This window comes from Opisthocomus hoazin, chromosome 2, assembly GCF_030867145.1.
Source record: "Opisthocomus hoazin isolate bOpiHoa1 chromosome 2, bOpiHoa1.hap1, whole genome shotgun sequence".
NCBI classification, from domain to species: Eukaryota; Metazoa; Chordata; class Aves; order Opisthocomiformes; family Opisthocomidae; genus Opisthocomus; species Opisthocomus hoazin.
Window position 1 is genome coordinate 55481499 of NC_134415.1, and position 19990 is coordinate 55501488.

The following is a 19990-nucleotide window of genomic DNA, read 5'->3' on the forward strand; positions in this document are numbered from 1 at the left end:
TTTGGTATGTGCAATATCTGGACACTGGCATTTGGACTCCAGAGATGCAAGTAGATTCACTGTTTCCTTCTCACTGCTGGAGAAATGCTGGTAATTGTTTTTCTACATGGTCCAAGATATGCTACATCTCTTCTGGTGGTCAGGGGCTGAATTTTGGAAATTCCTAGCTGTGTTTTCCTGTCCTTCTGTATGTTTCTGTCTCCTTCCTTGTCCGTGTACTTTCTTACTTGTGTATGCGAGTGTGAAAGTTGTGTTTGAGTCGCTCATCTGAATGAGCAGGGATAGTGGTGATCTCATGAACTTGCTGGAAAATCTTAGTTTCGCTCTCGACAAGAGGTCCCCACCCAGCTGGAGAGGCTTGTGCAGCTCTGTGCTGATGGCTGTGCTGGTCTTGCTCCTGTGAGCTTGGCTTTGTTGAAATGAAAACTTAACTCAGCCGTTAAGCATCATGTGTATGATTGGCTTATGGTTTCTGTTTTGCTGTGTTGTAAATTCACCACCATGTGCCCAGCTTTTTTAGAGAAGAGATAATGGCTTTATGATATTTTTTTTTTCTTCCATTTCCTGCATTTGTTGTTCATAAATCCTACTCAAAGGTCTGGCAATAACTTGTTAATGCAAACATAAGACACACAGTTGTTCTAATTTGCCTAGCTTCCACTTTTATAATGGATTTTATATGTAGACACAAGGGATGTATATGTGCAGTTATCAGTCCCTCGCCCTCGTCTGTCATTTGCTGCTTTTTGCACTGTTCCAGTGCCAGAAAGGGAGGAGAGACGGACTCTAGACGGCTCAGCTCTCTGCAGTGCCTAACTGGAAGGTACTTTGATATTACAGTGAAGCTGTCTAGAAGATCTTTTGATGAAGGGGATCTTGGCAATGCATGTTTTCTAACATAGGTTATATTAAAAGACACTTGGCTTATTCTGAAATAATTTTGGAGAACTTCTGTTTCATTTCTGTGGAGCTGTGGATGAGATTGCTATTACGTACTTGCAGTGTTTACTAAGCCTTTCTAACACTATCCTGATCTGTGTGTCTTGGTTGGGTTTTTTTTCCCTCTTTTAAGGATGATACAGCACTCTAGAGTGGAATATAATATCTGTTACTTATAGAGAGTGAAGGAAGCCTGTGGCAGTTGGCTGTGGTTATAGACTACTGCCAACATGCTGGAATGGGAACTCGTAGGGTAGAGCAAGTTGAAGCAAATGAAATGGAAACTTCCTTATTTTTATAGTGGTATTAGTCATGAAGCTTAATTATAAAGTTTGACCTTTTTACCTTCAGAAAAAAGCCTGGCTGAAGCTGTAAAACTACTGATTCCTGCAGGGGCCATGTATAATTTCTGTAAGCAGTGGGCTGGATTGGAAGTGCTCACCTTCTCCTCCATTTCCACCTCCCAAGCCCTATGTGGTTTTGAGATTGCTGCTGCTGCTTGAACCTTCCTGCTCCCCAGCAGCAGCAGCAGAACCTGCCGGTGCCTTGTATCCTCCCAAATGACAACAAATCTCTTGGCACTTCTATTCTGTAACAGAAGATGGGATTTAGGTGAGGGAGAAACATCTGAATAAGCTCTCTGATCTTCTCACTGTGTCTGTGATCTGCCCTTGGGCTTTAAGGGACAGGTGGGCCATGGTATCAATTGCAGCCACAGGTTGTGGCTCAGAAGCAAGATGTGAGGAATTCCCTCCTGTCGTCACCACTGCCCCAGCCTGGCTTCCTAGCAGACTTCCTGGTTGGAGCTGTGGTTTCAGTTTGGAAGCAGGCTGTTGCTGAGACTGGTTTTCTGAAGCAGTGGAACAAAGGGCAAACCAACTACATCTTTAGAGTGCCCTTGGTGTGTTTGGCCAGAACTGGCTGTTGAGGGCGTGGGGAATGGAATGAATGGTCATGATAGCAACGGAGAGGAGCTCTGGCTGTTCCTGTTAGTAGTCACCAAGTTCTTGCTGTCTATGGCTGGATGCATATCCTCGTACTGTCCTCCTCCTTCTCTCTACCAAATACTGAAATACAGAGTTTGAAATGTGTTGGAGCAATTCCACCCAGCTCCCAGAGGACGCAGCTAGGGCTGGGACAGGCCCTGAGGGCTACTCTGGGCTTCTCTGTCAGATGGAGCTAGCAAAGCTCTCTGTGGCAGAGCTGGGCTTAGCCAGAAACCTTGAGCTGGAGGGGTGGCTGTGAGTCGTGGTCTAGCTGGCTGCTGAAATGCCATCACAGGGACATGTACAAGTTCGATTTATTGTAACAATGTTCTCCCCTTGTCTTTGCCTGTGCCTGCTTTGGTCTGCTGGCAGGAGGAGTTTGGTGGTAGCACCCGGTGCTGACCCTGGGCATGTCCTGTTCTCAGTCCCAGCTACCTGAAGTTTCATGCAAGAGACAAAATGGGGAGCATGCAGTATTTATTTTCAGTGGTGGTAGAGATTTATGCTCACTTCACTGGGATTGTACTGGGATGCAATGAACTGACCTGACTCACTGATTTTGACCCTCCTGATGGAGGGTCAAAAAAATGGTTTACAGCTGTATAGCTCAGGGGTAGAACAAGGCAAGGAAGATAAGGTTAATTGTGGTGGAATGGGAGGTACAAGATCATTAGTGTGACAGCACCTGATGATCATGTGAGAGTGAGAAGTCTGAATGAACAGTCTTGTGATTTGCTTTGAGAGCTGATAATTTTTTTTTTTCTTAACAGTAGTGAAGTTTTTATTGTTTGCAGAAGGAGTAAGTGAATATATCGAGGCATGTGGCGAGAAAGGTAGGTGGTGGAAACCAGCAGGGCTAGGGGCAGTTCGTTGGATGTAAAGGACTTGGGGCCAGGGTAGATTTCTAAAAACTGCTGGGTAATGTGGCTTCTCGACTCTTTGTGGTCATTTGGCTGCATCTACACTAGAGCTACTTTTCGGTGACCCAGGTCCTCACATACACTCACAGCACGAGCTTTACCAAAGGTAGATAGTTGTTGGTTTTTATGTTATTAAGTAACGTTGCAAACAATTAATTGCATCTGTATGAAGTTCTGTTTCTGAACCTTGACACCCTTCTCCTAAACTGCCTTGTTTATTTTGCAATCTAAGCTGTAAAGTGCTTTATTGTGCAGATCCTCTTTTTTTTCCTAACATGTTTGTGAAGATAATATGTAATGGGGATTGGACTTCTTTCTGGGCTGCTCTGAAGTACTTTTGTGATTGGAAAGTGATTTTGTTTGAGACAAACATTGTTATTAGGGAGTGGAATGTGTCAGAGCTCAAAGTGATTTTAAAATCAAACAAACAAAGAAAAGCACCTACAAGCAGATTAAAGAAAACAAACAAGAAGGATTAATTCTACGATCACAGTATAAAGTGAAAAAAAAAAAAGGCAAAGCAGCAATGGAGTTTTGTAATACTTCTTTCATAAAAATGTCTTTAATACAACTAGAACGTGGGAACTGTGCATCAGTAACAGAAATGTTTATATGGCAGTGTAACTGCCTGTGGGAATACTGCCATTAGAAATCAAATTATTGGTAACGAACCCAGTCTGACGTCTGGTTGAATATAGCTATTGCAGAGAACTGCTGAAATCTCGGGCAAGCTGAAGGTGGAGTGTCGAAGGGCCCAGAGGGCTGCACACTTGTGTTGGGGTGAATTACAACTGCCATACAACTTTTTTCTGTCTTTTGCTGTTCTCCTCCTCCTCTTTTATCTGTATAGGAGTTTTACCAACATATAAAGACTTTTTTTTCTAAAAGTACATGTCTAAACAAGTTTAATACAACTTCTCTAAGTATTAGCTTTGTGAAGTTAAAGTGGCTTTTGCCTGCATGTGTTGCCAAGCCTGCAGAGAGAAATGAGGCACGCTTTGCAGTAGCACCCTGTTGCCACTTGGGAATGAGAAGTTAAGCTAGTAAGAAAATAACCCTATGAGAAAACCTACTCAGTGCTTTGTAGCAGCAAGAAAAGTGAGTAGGGTAGAAGAAGGAAAGACAACACAAAGTAAGGAACAAACCAGCAAACATGATGTGCCATTCAGAGCACTTGGCTTTGCATGCTGGGGAGGTTGAGAGTTTATAAAAGCCCACCTGCTGAATGGAGCGAGGGTCCTGAACACACAGGATGGTGCATTGTGTTTCAGAATCTCAGTCTATCCAGTTTGGTGTAAAAAACCTTTTCTTCAAAGTTACTTATGTTACATACTCATGTGCTCATAATCTTGAGTGTACTCACTATATACATATTTCTAAAAAATGTGAAAGCAGTAATTGTTTCATGAAACAGGAATAAAACACTTAAGGATTTTATTTTTTCCCTTTGAATCTAAAGACTTCAGCTTTAAAATGTTTTTTGTAAAAGTAATATGAAATTTCAATGAGCCTGTTGTAAGGTTGTTGCAATAAATGTCAGATGGCTTCATGACTGACAGTACAAAATGGGTGAGGGGGCCAATGAGTAGCGGAAAAGCTGCTGTTAAGACAGTGGGTGAGACTCTGTGCATGCTCGCACTTCAGGTTTAAGGCGTGATACTTCAGTAAGATGACCAGTAACTTTGTTCGTATAGTGTGTGTATCAGGTTTTTTTTAAACCTCAAATTGCTTTAAAATCAGCTAATAAACATGTATATTGTTGACATTAAATATTTATGTGGGAATGCTGTGCTGCATGTGTTGCATCACAGTAATTCTGAAGTAGGATTTCTATTTTGGGGCTTCATTTTTCTGGCTTGGGAATGTGTGAGGTTTTCCAGTCAGTCTTGCACAGGAAGACTTCTTGGAACTTACCGTACCTGTGGCCTCTATCTCAACCTTCACATGATTTAAGCTTTAAATTCAACTAACACTTGGTCATGTTGGTGACAAAAGCCATACTGATGGTGGCAGGGGTAGCAGAGTCCATCATTGTACTGTACTACTTTGAGAGGTGCAGATGGAATTTTTAAGATGGGTACTGTGTGATTGCAGGCTAACTTCTGCACAGTGTGTGCTGGCTTTGCTTAGAAGATTTCTGGGAGTTTTATTGTGATATCTTAGTAGGTGGTGGCATTTGAAGAATAAAAGAATGCAATCCTTCTGTCCAGTGGAGCTTTGGTAATTACTCCTCCACACACTTGAGCTTGAATAACTGATCCCAGTGTTTTCCATTTGACCTGGCAGAAGCCTGCAAAGGATATGCACAGAAAGCTCGCTGAAAATTTCTTGAAAACAAGAGAGGGTGTAAACATGCAACCTTTTGCTGGCTTGCAGAATTGAATCAGTTACTGCCCCTCAGCTGCTTGCCGCTGCCTAGTCCTCTTTCTGCCATGTCTTTGCTGATGGTACACACCAGTGGTTTATGTGAGCTTCCTGTAGCAGGCACCTCGCTCAGCCCAGCACTAGCTAACCCTGCTGTTACCTCTCCACCTGGTGTGTGGGCTGGGCTGGTCCCCGGCCTCTGCCTGGGAACCTGGGCCAGGCCATTTGAGATGGTGCACTTCGTTTGGGGCAGGATGTGCACCTATCTCTTCACTCTGCTTGTGAGTGTGTGTGTGTGCATGCTTGCTTTTAGAGAGGCTTGGGGCTTATTCTTTCGTGATGAGTTGTGTGGGTCTTTTCTCTCTCTAATCAGTGGTTCAGTTGTGCCATGCGCTTTGTCTCTTGTCCACACTTCTGTCCATCCCTAGTCCCTTGATACACAAATGCTGTGCGAAACTGAAGAGCCCTCCCTCTCAGAGCATTAATTCTGCTTCTGTGGCCCGAAGAGAGCAGGTTGATGCTGTTTGTTGCTTTGCTCTTTGCTCCTATCTGATTTCTATTGCCAGTTGGCAGTGCAGCGTGGTGGCTCTGTGTTGCTATAGCTGCTTCGTGATGGTCCTATGTAAACTGACCTCAGCCTCAGACTAGTTTAATAATCAGTTATTTTGCAGGTTCCAGTCTGTTCAATATTTAACAAAGGACATGCTTTTGCCTCACTGTTTTTCTTGCTATGATAATTGGTGAGGGAGAGCAGAAAGGAGGCCATTAATTTTTACATTACTTTTAATGATGCACTTCTTAGTACCTGACAACTGTGATGCAATAACATTTTTTTTATATGCAGTCTTTGTAGAGTGTTATACCTACCAAAACATCTGATATTGGATTATCTATTGAGATATACTCTGGCCTTGTTGCAGTCTTGGCAACCTTAAACACAGAATGATTTGCAATATGTAGCTGTTAAAAGGAGATCAGTGGCTAAATGTTGTGAATTGGTGTGTAAGCTTTTAGCAGTGAGTGCAGTTGAACTACTGGGACAAATTAACAAGAGGTATAGTAAGCCTGCAGTTAGCTGGAGGCATTAAAGAGGACTGAGCTGGAGAGTATATTTTGTGCGGGGTTTCTTTGGGTGTTTTTCTTTTGGTAAAGCAGTCTTTCATAAAAGTAAAGCCTCATGCTGTGGCAACAGAGTAAGTAATTTTAAGATGGGTTTTCTGTAGTTTGTAAAATATTGAGGCACGGCTCTGGCACCGCGCAGGAGAAGGAACAGTGCGGCGCCTGCCCTTGTCGTGCTGGGCAGCGTGTGGTGCCCGGGGCTGGGGTCTGCTCCAGGACCCGGGGCCAGGGGCATGCAGCCGGGCTCAGTGCCGCATTGCTGCCCCGCACTCCCAGTGCAGCCTTCCTGTGCCGAGCAGCCTAGGCGTGTTTTGGGTTTTTTTTTGACTCTAATGGCAATGCTGTTTTGGAAAGTGGGATGCTTGCCTTGGGTCCTTGGCAGGAAACAGAAAGGTTTATTCTCTGGGGAGTAGAGTTTAACTTGAGATGTGTTTGTGTGTAAGTGTAACTCTGTCCTCTCTCTGTAATTTCTGTATTTATTCTTAAAAGAATAACTCCAGTCAGCACAAATGCGCTGAACTTGCCGCATGTTTGTAAAAATGTGCTAATGGACAAGAAGCTCCTTGCAGGAAGGCCGTCCCTGAGCCGCCTCCGGTCAGCTGTATAACTACAGGGAGCAGACTTTTCTTATTTTGCTTAGTTTTAGGGTACGTCTGATAGTTTCTTTCTGACTTTTAGCTTTCTGGGCTAGGAAAAGACAACCTGTTTAGCTTGGAGAGCTTTCTACAGTACTCTTGCTGTTGGAGAAAGGAATGGGGAGACTTGGGGCTCCTAATGCAGGCTTTCTGCGGATCTCTACTTTCCTGGTGAGCAGAACTCCCTATCCCCAGCAAGGAGACTGTGGGAAGTCCCAAGGACTTCAGTAAAGGTTCCTGCAGAAGGCAGAGCAGCTTTGCACAATGCTGTCCTTCTCTTTGCCCTCTGTGGCTTTTTGTTTTGGAAAAGGATGAATAAAATACATTGTTGCAAACGGGAAGGGAAATAGACTGTCTGTGTGGGAGAAATTTAATGCTAATTTTAAAAAGACTGGTAACAAATCTGTATACTTGCAACAGCTCGGTGGCAGTACACAAATCAAGTGTTCTCTGAATGGTACAGCTGAAGAGTTAATGTTGTAGAGGGTGCTGTCGGATCATCCATGCGTTGTTGCAGGGCATTAAAAAAGAAAAGCAAACGTCTAGGTGTTTGAAGCTGCAGCTGTTGGTGGCACTCTGCTAACCACTAACACCTCAGTCACCGCTCTGACTGCGCCACGGTTGAAATGCGCCTGTGATAAATTTAACTGTGATTATTTCCCCTCCTTCTCCCTCCACCGTAGGAGAAGAGGGTTTTAGCTTTCAGGATGCAGGGCCTGGTTGCAGCACTAGCTGGTGGAGGCATCCTCAGGAAAGGCCTGAAGGCTTTGGCAAGCAGAGGGCCGTGTGCTTGCTCCAAAGCTGCTCTCCAGGCTGCCTGATGCGGTCTCCTTCCCCTCTGCCCAACCTGAGGCAAACCCCAAAGGCTCCGCACAGCCCTGCCTGGCCCACCTGGGGTTGGGTGTTCCTGTCGCTTGGTAAGGTCTGCTGCTGTTCAGAGCACGCGTGTGTGCATGTATATGTATAGAGAGTGGGTAGGAGGGTTGCACCAAGAGCTTTTAGCCCCTCATTCATCCCATTTTGTGGTACCTAAAGATAGAAGGTGGTTAGTACTTTGCTGCTGTAGCTGGTGGACAGGGAGGAAGAGACTCCTTCCGTGCAGGAGCTTTCTCCTGTGGTGCTCTGAGTATTTAATATACTGACAATACAGGCTTTGGAGTGCTCTGGGTTGCTTTTCTGCTGTTGATGGGACCATTCTTATTCTTTGTTAGTGCATGCCTTGGCCAGAGTTTGTTAGCAGAAGTACATTTAACTAATGTAGGCCAGAATGGATACCTAATGGAAGTGTGCTCAAAACTAAATCAACCTACATAACTGCAATTAACAATGAAATCCCGTAGGTTTCCCATTCCTCCTACCTACATCTTGTAGTTTGAAAAGAATGTATCAGAAGACACTTTCTAAGGGAAAATTCCCTGTGCAATTTAGAAAGAAGCTTTGAGACATTTCTGTTCTTGGAGGTGCAAACTGACATTTATGAAATAAGTGACAAGAAAAGGTACAAATAAATTGCTTTATTCATATGTTTGCCTAAGCTGTTGCTTCCCAAGCTTTGGATTGGGTCCTGACACGTGGAGGGTAGGGAGGCAAGATGTGTTTTGGAGGCAGCGCCTTTTCCTGCAGCAGTTCCCAATTCTGCGGAGTGTGCTGAGGGCAGTTCTCTGTGCTGGGTGGAGTTGATCACCAGCAGCTCTTACAGCCACTTGGCTGCAGGGCTGAGCCCAGGCTACCCAGTCTGTCTCAATGCCTGCTGCCAGGGCAAATGGTGATGAGGACTGTAAACCACAAGGATGGCTGCCTGGAAGATCTGGGGCGGCAGAAGTGATGGTCCCTCTCATGTGCTTGGGTTTGCGTGCTGCCACTTGGGGGTCAGCGCAGGGGTCCTGCCAAGATACACATTATACCCCAGCATGCAAGCACACAAGTGTTGAGCTGTGCATCTGTCATAGACTGATCGGGACTTGTGGTATAAAGGTGTCCATGAATGGGCAGGAACCTTGTTTCAGGAGGTGTGCTCAGTGTCTTAAATGAGAAGCAAAATGCAGAAGGTTCCTACATCTGCTATGGACCTGCTGTCACTCCCCTGGGCTGCTGGAAATAGGTGGCCCAGAATGGTTTTGGTAAGGGGGGTGATGATTGTGTGCCATGGTTGGGTTTCACAGGTATGATTATAATGTAAACAACACTTTTGGAAGAACATTGTGCTCCACAGGTTATTCTCAGTATTTACATTCAAAATATTCCCTTCGGTATCTATACAAAAGAAAAAGGTATTCTTTGCAAAAGAGTAACTAAAATTGTGGAGATTCTTGAAAGGTGTCACACTGTTGTCTACAGTTGCTGCTGTTATTTCTTTTGCAGGATGAGTCAGCTGGTTGTTTGCAGCAGCCACAGACATGCTGCTTTACAAGAACCATATGTGTCAAGTGCAGCATGGCTGAAGTGCTGCGTGCTGGAAGGGTTTGGTGTTGGAGCTCCCTGGGTGAGCACTGAGAGAGTAGCTGTGTGTTATCCGTACTGCAGTGCTGCAACAGCTGCCATACTGAAAACCATGTTCTTCTACAGTAGTGAGGGCAGTTACTGTACTGCCAATTCCTTTTTCAGGAGAAGCTTTATGTTGATGTGAACCTGGTGTGAAAGGGGGTTTCAACAGAAGCAGTAAAACCTCTTTGTTATCTATCTGAATGCTGCTGTTGTGGGATTCCTGGAAGTAGGGGTTAAAAAGATGATCAGTTTCCACCAAAATGCAACAGGCACTTGGAACGTTACTTTCTGTTGAAGTTCTTCTTGTTTCCTCTTCAGCATCCTTCTCCCTAGCACTGCCCTCTAAGCTCTCTTGTTTGCTTGCTCAAGCAAGCATTTTATGGTCTGCTAATTCAAAAGATGTTTGTCAGGCCAGCGAAAAAGTAGTCCTGTCACATTGTTGTGGTGAAATAAAACATCCTGAAGAAAATTATGGGGTGTTAATGCCCCACAGCATGAGAAGCACTTAACTAGAAGCTCATTATAGCAGTGTTATAATGGGTAGGGCTAGAAAGGTAGCACAGGAACCCTGCAGAAGAGGGTGCTCCTCTTCTAGAACAGAGAAGGCTCTTGGCTCATGTGTGATGGACAAGGAGGATGAAGGAGGAACTCTCCCTGTTCTGGTCCCATAAGAAATCCTCTAGGTTGTTTTTTTTCACTCTTCCTAAAACAGGCCTTTCTCTGTGGACCTATCTGGAAAAGTGGAAGTTCAGAGCAGGATTAACCAGGGCCTACGTGGAACAAAGCTAGAAGGAGGGAGGCCGTGAAAAAGAAGCCAATTTCCTCTTCTCAGAGTCAAGGCATTCAAGGCTCTTGGGAAGCTCCCAGAAGGCAAAGAAGAAATGGAAACCAATCTCATTTGAGACTGCCTTGCATACAGGGGATTTTTATAATTAAAGGATGTTGCCCTCTGCTCCCATTGTTGTTTACCTCTGTGAACTTTAATTTTACTTTGAGCCTGGTGCTGACTTCATACATGCTGGGGCTGCGATAGAGAAGCGATCTTGAGTTTTTGAGTTCACCTTCAAATGAACAGATTCAGTTATCTGGATTTGTTTTTTTTCTCTTTCCTTTTCCTTCCACCTCTACGTTTTTTCACTTTCCCGTACCCTGCTGCGAGGACTGTGCTACTGATGGGTAGGGTTTCATGTATGAAGTGTGGCATTCGGACCTCCTTTTCTGGAAGGACTGAGTTGCCGTCTAAGCTCCAGTCCTTCTGAAAACTATTAAAGTAAGCTTGTCGTATGTTGAGCCTAGCCTTGTTCTTCTCCATGCTTTGTAATACATAGGCAAGCATAAACCCACATGATTTTTACTTAATAGACTTCTACTTAGGTTTTGCCCTACTTCTGTCTTCGCACTGTAGTTTCAGCTGGTCTTTTTTATCTTACACGATGATAAGAAGACTAGGCAGCCAGCCAGCTGCTATTGAACTATAATAGAGCCAGTGGTATGTACAAAATTTGATTACTGCTGTCAACACTAGAGTGAATAAAAGAGAGCACATACTCCAGTAAAAGAGCTGCTAAATAAATGGCCTATTGAGTTCAGTAGTAGTAGGAATAAGACCATCTTCTACTAATGAATGAAGTGGTTTATGGGTAGAGAGTGTGTTAGTGCGTTGAACTCTCGAGTCTGTTTAAAAAAGAAAAAAGATCCTCTTTTGCCTTCTTTGAAGATCATTTTACACAAAATCTTCCATTTCTTTCTTGCTTATGAGGTCTTGTGGTTAATGCATGGATTTCACACACAGTACTTCATATTTTGACAGAGGCCATTGCTTCACTTTTTAAAATTCAGCTTAAAAATAATATTCCTGCCATCCCAAAGCTAACTTCTTTGCAGATAGGTTCTGACATGAAACTAATGTTAATAATTCTATTTAGGAAAGAGATGCGCTATGTTTAACTTAAAAAGAAACAACGCCCCCTTTATATAGTTAATAAATATTCTCAATGTGTATTCATATTGAAATGTTGGATTCTCAAAGTAAAATTTGCTGTCAGACAAAAGCGGTTTCTCTGATGTACATGATGTAGTTGCTGATGGCAGGCAGAGCTTGAGAGCTGAGGTTCTCTGAAAGCTCTTTGGTGAAGGAGCGGTTTCCCTCAGCCCCTCTAACATCTTCATGTTGAAGTTCAAAAGACTAATGGAGGCTCAGAGGTGGGTGTTTCTCTAACTGCTCTCGCTGACCGCGCACCCTTGCTTTATTGAGGAGTGGGAAACCCAGAAATGTTGTAACAAACTAGCTAACTCCTGAAACTTGTACGTTTCCTTCAGCCTTGGCAAGTGTCTGGTGGAGAGAGTCTTAATTCATTTGTGTATGGGCCTTATCTTGGAGTGGCAGGGACCAAAATGAGATGAGATACTGGATCAACAGCAGAGTGCTCTGAGGTAATGCAGACCAGTCTTGTCAAGACCTGAAGAAGGGAGGTTCAGGTGCTGTAGGTAAGACTTCTGGTGTCTGCTTGGTTGCTTGTTAATTGTCATCATATGCTTGGTAGAGTTGGCAGCATCTTTTTGTTTTGTGTTTGTGAAGTGCTTTTGTAGAGTAAGGTTTATATTTGTATTTGCTATGGCAAAATACATAATTTTTGTTTGTTTATAAAACTTTATTACATTTTCATGTTGCTCTTGCTTGTGTGGTCCACGGAAATGTTTGGATCCAAATGTCTGATTTAGCCCCCTGAATTTATGGATGTCTTTATTCACAGAAAATCCCTGCCTTTTTGCGTGCGTCTTTCAGGCCTCAACTTTGAGGAATTCTTAAAATTGGAAAAATCCCCCAAACCGCAAAACAAAGTAAGACCAACTCCTGCCCCCAATAAAACTTAAAGAAAAATATTATCTTGGCCCCCTCATGCCCCCAATAGTGTCTGTCTGGTATGTGACACAGTAAACTGTCCCAGCTGAATATGGATGAAGAGATGAGAGCTGTATTTAGAACAGTTGTCTGATAGCAGAATACAACAAGACAGACAAATCAAATAGTATCTGTCTTTCAGCGCTGGAAACCAGTTCTCCTGTGTATGGCTCCTCTCTGGTCGTAATGCCTGTACTTCGGTGTTATAGTTAATCTCCTCTTGCATTACCGGTTTGTCACTATTGGAATTCTATACAGTTCAATATCTTAAAGCATGTAATCTGGAATTGCACGTCTTGCATAACTACAGAATTCAGAGTCTTCTCAATTTGATTATAGATTTGGCAACAAGATGTTGAAGGTCGAGGGATTGGATTTACTTTCTGAATAGGTGGTAAACACAGTCTGAAGACTGACTTGAAAATAACTCTGATGCTGTCACAGCCTTGCATTGTTAACCTTCTGCTTTACTGGGCTGTGGTCTGTCTTGTTTGGAATTACTGCACAGTGGAAATGGCATGCCTAATCAGAGTTTGGAATTTTTGTCATGGAGATTTATTTGTAGAGCTTCCTTTTTAATGCTGAAACCTTGTGTAAAAATTTTTTTTGTGCTCTTTTGAAAGGCCGTTAAAAGATGTGGATGCTCACTTTGCAGAGTTGTTCTGGTTTCATGTTCTATTGAACATGTGGAAAAAGTGTTATGGTAATTCTGCAAGCTTTTTGCAAAGTAAATACTAAAAATATTTAGGATTTTTAAAATGAGTATGGTATTTGACCAGAGAGGTTGATTTGAACAGAAAAGGAATGTTACCACCTTCTTTCCTGTTTTCTGTATGTAGAATTTAACTTGCTGGTGCTTTGAAAGCCGGAGTGTCCTTCTGCTTTCATAAAGAGTAGCAAAGCAGTATATTCATCTGACTTTGAAGAGGAAAAGATCTCAGTCAGCTTGAAGTCTGTTACTTGTTTACGTACAGCCTTCTGAAAGGTTTGTTTCCTGAATGGTTTTGTCAGTCGCTGTGTGGCTGAAGGTGTTGAACCCTCTGAGGAAACCAGTGCTTCCCTCCCCCTCGAATCCCAGCATGCAGTTCTTGTGCGGGTACTAGCGTGTACTTCCTCTGCATCTTCACTTTCCTGTTATTCAAAGAGTGAGCTTGATCATGAGCATTCAAACAGCAAAAAAAGTAGTGTGGAAAAAGTTCAAGGTTGCTGCGCCTCCGAATACCGACAGGCAGACCTGTTACCCTCTGCCAGGTGAGTGCACGCTTACCTACGTTTTCAAGGCTATGGTGGATAAAAGGACCCAGCCATGTGGGTCTGTTCTTATCTTGTACACCTGATGCCAGCTGCTTTTCTTAACTTAGTTCAAGTTTGTTGACTCCAGCAGGAGCTGGCTGTGGAAGTCACAGCAGGAAACAGCCCAGGGAAAGGCTGTTTTCTGTGGCTCCGCTCCATTACAAGTGCTGTGCGAGCCCTGGCTGTGTCACACCTGCAGCCGCAAGATCCTCTTGGTAATGCTTGTCTCATGGGCTTCCCTTTCACCTATAACATGTTAACTTTTTTGTGGCATCAGTTTTATTGCTGTTCTGTTCCCAGTTTTCTTAAACTACAAATTAAGTTATGGTTATTTCAGTACTTGGTTGCGTTTTGATTTTCTATGGTTCTGCTTACTGTGTCTTCGGGGAAATTTGAGTGTACATACTTAGAGTAACACCCCTTGCAATTTTTTTTCCGTTTTGGTGGTATCTCCAGTAAGCAATATCTCCTGTAATTTGGAAAGAATACATTTTGGGGAGGAGTGCTTTGAAGGGGAAGAAACTGGGGATGTTTCACTCTTCTTTCTGCTGCCCTTTCCTACCTGTCCCAATTGAAATTTCATGGATCAACTATTCTGCTGTTTTGTGACCAGGGCCAAATAATATAGATTGGCATGGAAAAGGCAATTTGAGGATTCCTAGTAGGTGTGAATATGCTGTTTGGATACAGTAATTGACAGATGAGGGTTGATTGTTTTGTGAATTGGTGTTGGAACTTCATGGATGCAGAACCTGCTGATCAATAGAGAACTTGGTCCCTTTGACTTTTGATGTGTTTTTTTGGTCCAAAGATGGAGTTTGAATATGAGTTTTTAGAAAGAGAAAAAAAATCCTCTTAACATGTAGCAGCGTAATGGCTAACTTTATAATAGAACGATGGGCTGGGACTCTGATCTCATGTATGTTTGCTTCTAGAACAATGGGGTGGATTTGGATATACGCCAGTTTAGTTGAGAGCAGAAACTTTTCTTTTATGGCCCAGTCCAAACGATGTTAAAACTGACAAAAATGTCAAGACAACTCAGTAATGTGACTGGAGTTGTTTTTGACTGACTCTGGAAGGCTCACTAAATTACATGTTGGAGAGATCTGGTGTTCCTCAAAATTTGCATGTATTCAACCTGCTAATGAGATACAGCTGCAGTTGATCACTCTTGGAAAGTTACAAGTAAATCTGCTTCGTTTTTAATCTGGGCCAATGTTCAGGGAAAATGTTTGTTCTGGCTCTGTGTGTGTCAGTGTAGGCTTTTTAGAACTATTTCTTGGTTTTTGTCTTTTTTCCTTCTTTTATTATTGCATCTTTAGAAGAGCATAAACTTGGGGCGTTATAAGCAATTAACTGATGAGCACTGCAGCTGTGAAAACTTTTAGGTGTTAATCTGTGGTATAATAGGGGTCTCAGTCTCTTTGAGGTTTTCTGTCTCAGTCGTTCAGGTGTTTTTAACATGTAGGCTCAGTGTGTGCACACAGATAACATCTGATGATGTTTGTGTCTATGGATGACTTCTCTGGCGAGAAAACTAGCCCCCTAACTGGGGCTAGGCTAAGGTGTAAATCTCCTAGTTGAGTAGCAGCTGCTTAGTTGATCAGGTGCTTTATATGGTTGAGCAGAGAGAGCTTAGTGACTGTTTCTTAAGGCGTGTTTAACTCCCTACGAGCTCAGAGCCCCCTGTTTTCAAAAGTGTGTATGTCATGGTTGGTATATTCCAATTATAATCTTTCTTCATCAAGCAGCAGGATTTCCCCAGCAAATTCCTTGTATTCTAATGTTCCTAACTCTTCATAAATTGTAGGACTGTACATTTGCTTTCCAGGAGAGTGGCAGTCTCAAATTCACTGTCGTCTTCTCACTTTCTCTCTTGTTTTTTTTAAACTATGCATTTGGAGGCTGTAAGGCACTTCTGCATTTGGACACTTCTAAGGAGGGCTTGTGTTGAAAATGTACAGAGAAGAGCAAAAAATCTGGAAAAAAGATAGAAGGTGAGAGCCATGGAAGGGAAAACAATGGAAAGAAAAATAGAAGGTAAAAGAAATTAAACCTGAGGGGGAAAAAGCCTTTCTCTGACAGGACAGAATTTTCAGTGATGCAGTACTGGAAATATTGAAGTAGGAAAAAAAAAATGGGTGGAAATGTTGGGAGGGGTATGTATATGTAACCACTCCTTCTTCAGGTCCTTCGCTCTTCACACATATCCAGAACGTAAACAACAGCGAGATTTTTGAGATGTTTAGGAAGCACCTTGCGTGCAGCTCTCTGGCTAGAAGGTTTAGGGGTGATTTATTAGCCTGTAAGAGCTGCAGCAGAGGTACAGTTTCGGTTTTCTTTGTTGGCTGCTGCTTGTGAGAATTGGTGGGGGCTGGAGGAAGGGAGCTATCTGATAAAGTATGTGAATGTAAATGAATTAGTTAAGGTGGAGCCAAAATGGATAAGACTCTTCTGTCCTCTGCAGCCCAAACAACATCAGCATGTTTAGTCAGAGATTGGTTTATGGCCTAAAATATACTAAATAATAATATACTAAAATATACTAAATAATAATTTAGCTTGTCTAGTGGTATGTCATTTATAAATGTCTAATCTTTCGTAATAACCTTTTAAGCTCTCAAGTTAGTGATAGGTGCTGGGAGTGTGGTGGCAGTGGTAGGCTGCGTGGTGCCTAACTGAAGCCAAAGATGGATCTTTATCTGGGTGGGGAAACAAAGAAGGAATCTCATACGCTCTTCACCTATTGAAACAAATGGGTTCTCTTGTTCACTGCTGTTCTGTGTTGTGGGGGATAACTTATATTCTTCCAGGAAAACCACTGGGCCATTTTGTATTTGTATTTACATATACACATACCCTACCAGTGTAGCAGCATTTGATGTGATTATTTTTGAAGGGATTTTTTTTTTCTACTTCAATTGCCTCATTACCCAAATGGATCTCACCCTGCCATTTGAGGGGAGGTTACTTACCCTGTATTAAGGAGGTAGAAAAAGATACCAGCTCTGTGAAACCTTCTGAAAGGGTTGCCCTGTGGCACTGTTTCTATAAAATGTCAACTCTTGAAACCAATAAAGCACTCTGTAGTAACTGAATAATCTCTGTTAACATTTTAGCAGTATGCCACTGCATATTAATTTGTTATTTTTTTGTACAGTTGTCAACAGAAGCAAAAGAGATCAATTTACACTCTTATTGTGTGAGCTAAATGTTGTGCAGCTCTCACCCCTGTGATTAAAAGGAGTGGTGGTTTCTTTATAGCAGTAGGAAATAACGGCAATGACATGATTGAGGCATTTTACAAACCGGTAGTCTGACAGTGTGTATTTTGAAACCGTGTGTTTAGCTTCTGTTCCCATTTGGGTGTCCTTTCTTGCTCTTATAGCCTCCCTTTGGACATCTCAAGAGTGCTCGCCTAGAAACGAAAACCATCCTTTCAAGTGGGAAGGAATTTATCTGTGTTCCTACAAGATATATGCACTGATAGCAGCCTGAAATTATTTAATCATGAGACTACAAGCTGTTACAATAGTAAAAATAATATTTACTGTATTGTTCATGTTACCATAACTAGTTGTGAAGCCCTGATTAGCAGAGCTTAGTTTGCTTAGTAGAGCTGTGCTGGACCTCGAATCGGTTTGGTTTGAAACAACTGGCTTTTAAACACATAAAAATGGTATATTTCATTTTTGGCAGCAGGTGATGAAGGATGAGTTCTCAAATACAGCATAATTGTAGATGTAATACAGTGTAACTGCTGTTCTTATGCATTTCATAGTCACCTGTTGAGTCTTCACATGAACTGTTTTTCAGCTTCTGAAGGACTTTTTTTTTTTTTTAAACTCTCGCTATGTATATTAAATTATTAAATGCACATGCATACCAAGAAGGTAGAAAATATTTTTCTGTTGTCTTGTAGTACAGTCCCTGTGGTAAATTGCAGGGGAGTTTTTTGCTGCCGGATGCTGGCTGTGCCCCTCTGCATTGTGTCGGATGGAGCGGTGCCCATGACTCACTTCTGCCATATGGAGAAGCCATGTTCCCTCTGGCCGGTGAATAATCTGCTGCTGGTTCACTTTTATGTTTTCACTGAAATGTTCTGACCCTTAACTGGACGGCTCCATATGCTTCCTGCCCTCGTCCCTGATGAATAGGGCAGGAACTGGCAGCAATATGGTCTGCTATGTGACCTAATTTGTGTGGCGTCTGGGTGGAGCGCGCTGTGATCTTCCCTAAGCGAGCGGCTGGGAAAGCAAATTGTGGTAATTCCCCATCTGATCCTTCCAGCGGGTAAAAAGCACGCTTGTGCTGCAGGGGACGGAGATGCCTTGTACTCTGACACTTGTTATGTGCAGGGAAGAATTTGGACCGAAGCATTCAGCAAAGCAGTGAACAAACAGTTCAAGGGTTCTCCGCAGAAATTCAGAAATGAGGAGGCTGACTTCAGCACAGTGTGGGGTGACAGCCAAAAGCTTTCCCCTTGCATCTACCTGGATCAAACCTGGCACGCAGCAGTGTGCATCGACAGCTTTCTGTAATATTTAACAGTTAAAAGAGCATTAAGTATCGCTTGTGCAGATGGAAGTAGGATGGTTGTATCTGTCTTGCTAAAACTCAATACAGTGTGGATTTTTGTACTGCAGTTATAAAATATGGCTTCTCTATTGCAATAAGATATTGTTCAGGCTTGCTTAACTGTTCTGGGTCTGCTTAACTTTAAATTAGGGCCCAAGATGTACTATATATATGCAAAGTTCAGCTGCATGCTTGCGATGCAGAGGGCCTGGCAGATACTGGAACTGTGACCATGTCAAAGATCACGTATTTCCCGTTGTTCTGGTAAACTGGCTAAAAGGAGGGGTGTGTCAAGTTTCGTTTTTTTTTTAGCTATGAGGCTAGCTTCTTAAAGAAATAGCGTGTGATGACCAGACAGGTCCCAACCCTGCCTGTTCTCTCTTGTTGTGGTGACTGGTTCCAGCCCAGCGCTTTTGTGGGGCTGCCCCGAGCTGTCCCCCAACACCAAGGCTTCAGGACTGCCTGCCTTCCTGAGCTGGTGAAGTGGAACCTTTAGTATCACTTCTTTTTCTCTCAGCTATAATTTTCACCTGCTAGAATTGTACAGCTCTATCATTTTAAGCTTCAGATTATTTTAAAAGGTTCTTAGCTGGTTTAATACCTTGTAATGTGAAATATTTTTAAATCAATTCATAAAACATTCTGTGCAGACCATTGAAATTAACTTCTGTTCTCAGCTACAGTAAAATCAATATTTACTTGGCCTGTATGACCTAAGTCTTTTTATATATAAGGAAAATATTTATTTCCACTGCTGCTTTTAAGGTAGCAAAGAGATAGTAAAGTCAATACTTTCTAAAAGTAGAACAACAGATCCCCTCTAAAGTTACTTTCTGTCTTGTTCGTACAGTCCATATACAGATTTTTGCCAAATTTCTGTCAGGCACACCCCTTTCTAAAAAGTTAGTTGCTATTTCTCCACACTGGTGCAGAAAGCAAATACATAAGATTATGATCTTTTTAGCTGCTGGAATAAATATAAACTCGGAACCGAATATTTAAAGACTAACCTGTATAGCTAAATAACATCCATTTTGTTTTCTCTAATTTTCTGTAATGTAGGTCTTGCATTCTATTTTTTGACCAAATAACTGGTTACTAATCCTTCTTGTAGTTTTCAGTGAATAAGTTCTAAGCTTCAGCTTGCTGATGACAAATTGAGGTTGAAGGTTATACACTGGGATTCTTAGCACTCTGTAAATGAAAGGCAGAAAATGCTGTCACCTGATGTCTTACCATCGTTCCTGTATCTGTTGCCTTGAAATCTCATGTGAGCATTCCTTATCTAATCTACAAGAAGTGACTCCTCCAGTAGCTTAAAAAAAGAAATGTTCCAGGTGTGGGTTACACAGATAACTTTCATGTGGGGACATGCCTCAACTTTCTGTTTAATAATCTTGAATGTGCGTAGGGTCTCACATGATGATTCAGCTCATTTCTCAGCTTAATAAAAATGAGAGAAAATATTGTTGTAGAACTTCAGTATAAACTGATGACATACTGATCGCCTACTTTGCTGTGGTAAGGAAGCAGTAAATGCACTGGGCAGTTAAATTGAAGCAAGTATTTTGTCCATTTTGGTTTTGACCTGTGGACACAACTGATTATGTGAAAGTTAATGTTAGCAGCAAGAGTTGCAAGTGCTAATGCCTAAACAGGACTAAACCAATGGCAGTATACATCTTAAGTTTTTCATTAATTCTGATGTAGTTTCAGTCCTGTCTTTAATACAGTCAAGTGGTATATTCTTGAAAATAATCAAACAGT

At 42.4% G+C, this 19990-nt stretch overlaps 1 protein-coding gene across 2 annotated transcripts in view; it reads left to right on the top strand.

The window, feature by feature from the left end:
- UTRN (utrophin) overlaps nt 1–19990 on the top strand; it is a 394109-nt gene that overhangs the window by 21451 nt on the left and 352668 nt on the right. Inside the window, exon 1 of one of the 2 annotated variants that reach the window (XM_075413726.1) lies at nt 13507–13600. The exons of the other annotated variant lie outside the window; for it this stretch is intronic. Within the exon in view, the coding sequence (XP_075269841.1) occupies nt 13507–13600 (94 nt within the window). Of the gene's footprint in view, nt 1–13506; nt 13601–19990 lie in introns of those variants that run through there. 2 annotated transcript variants of the gene reach the window in all.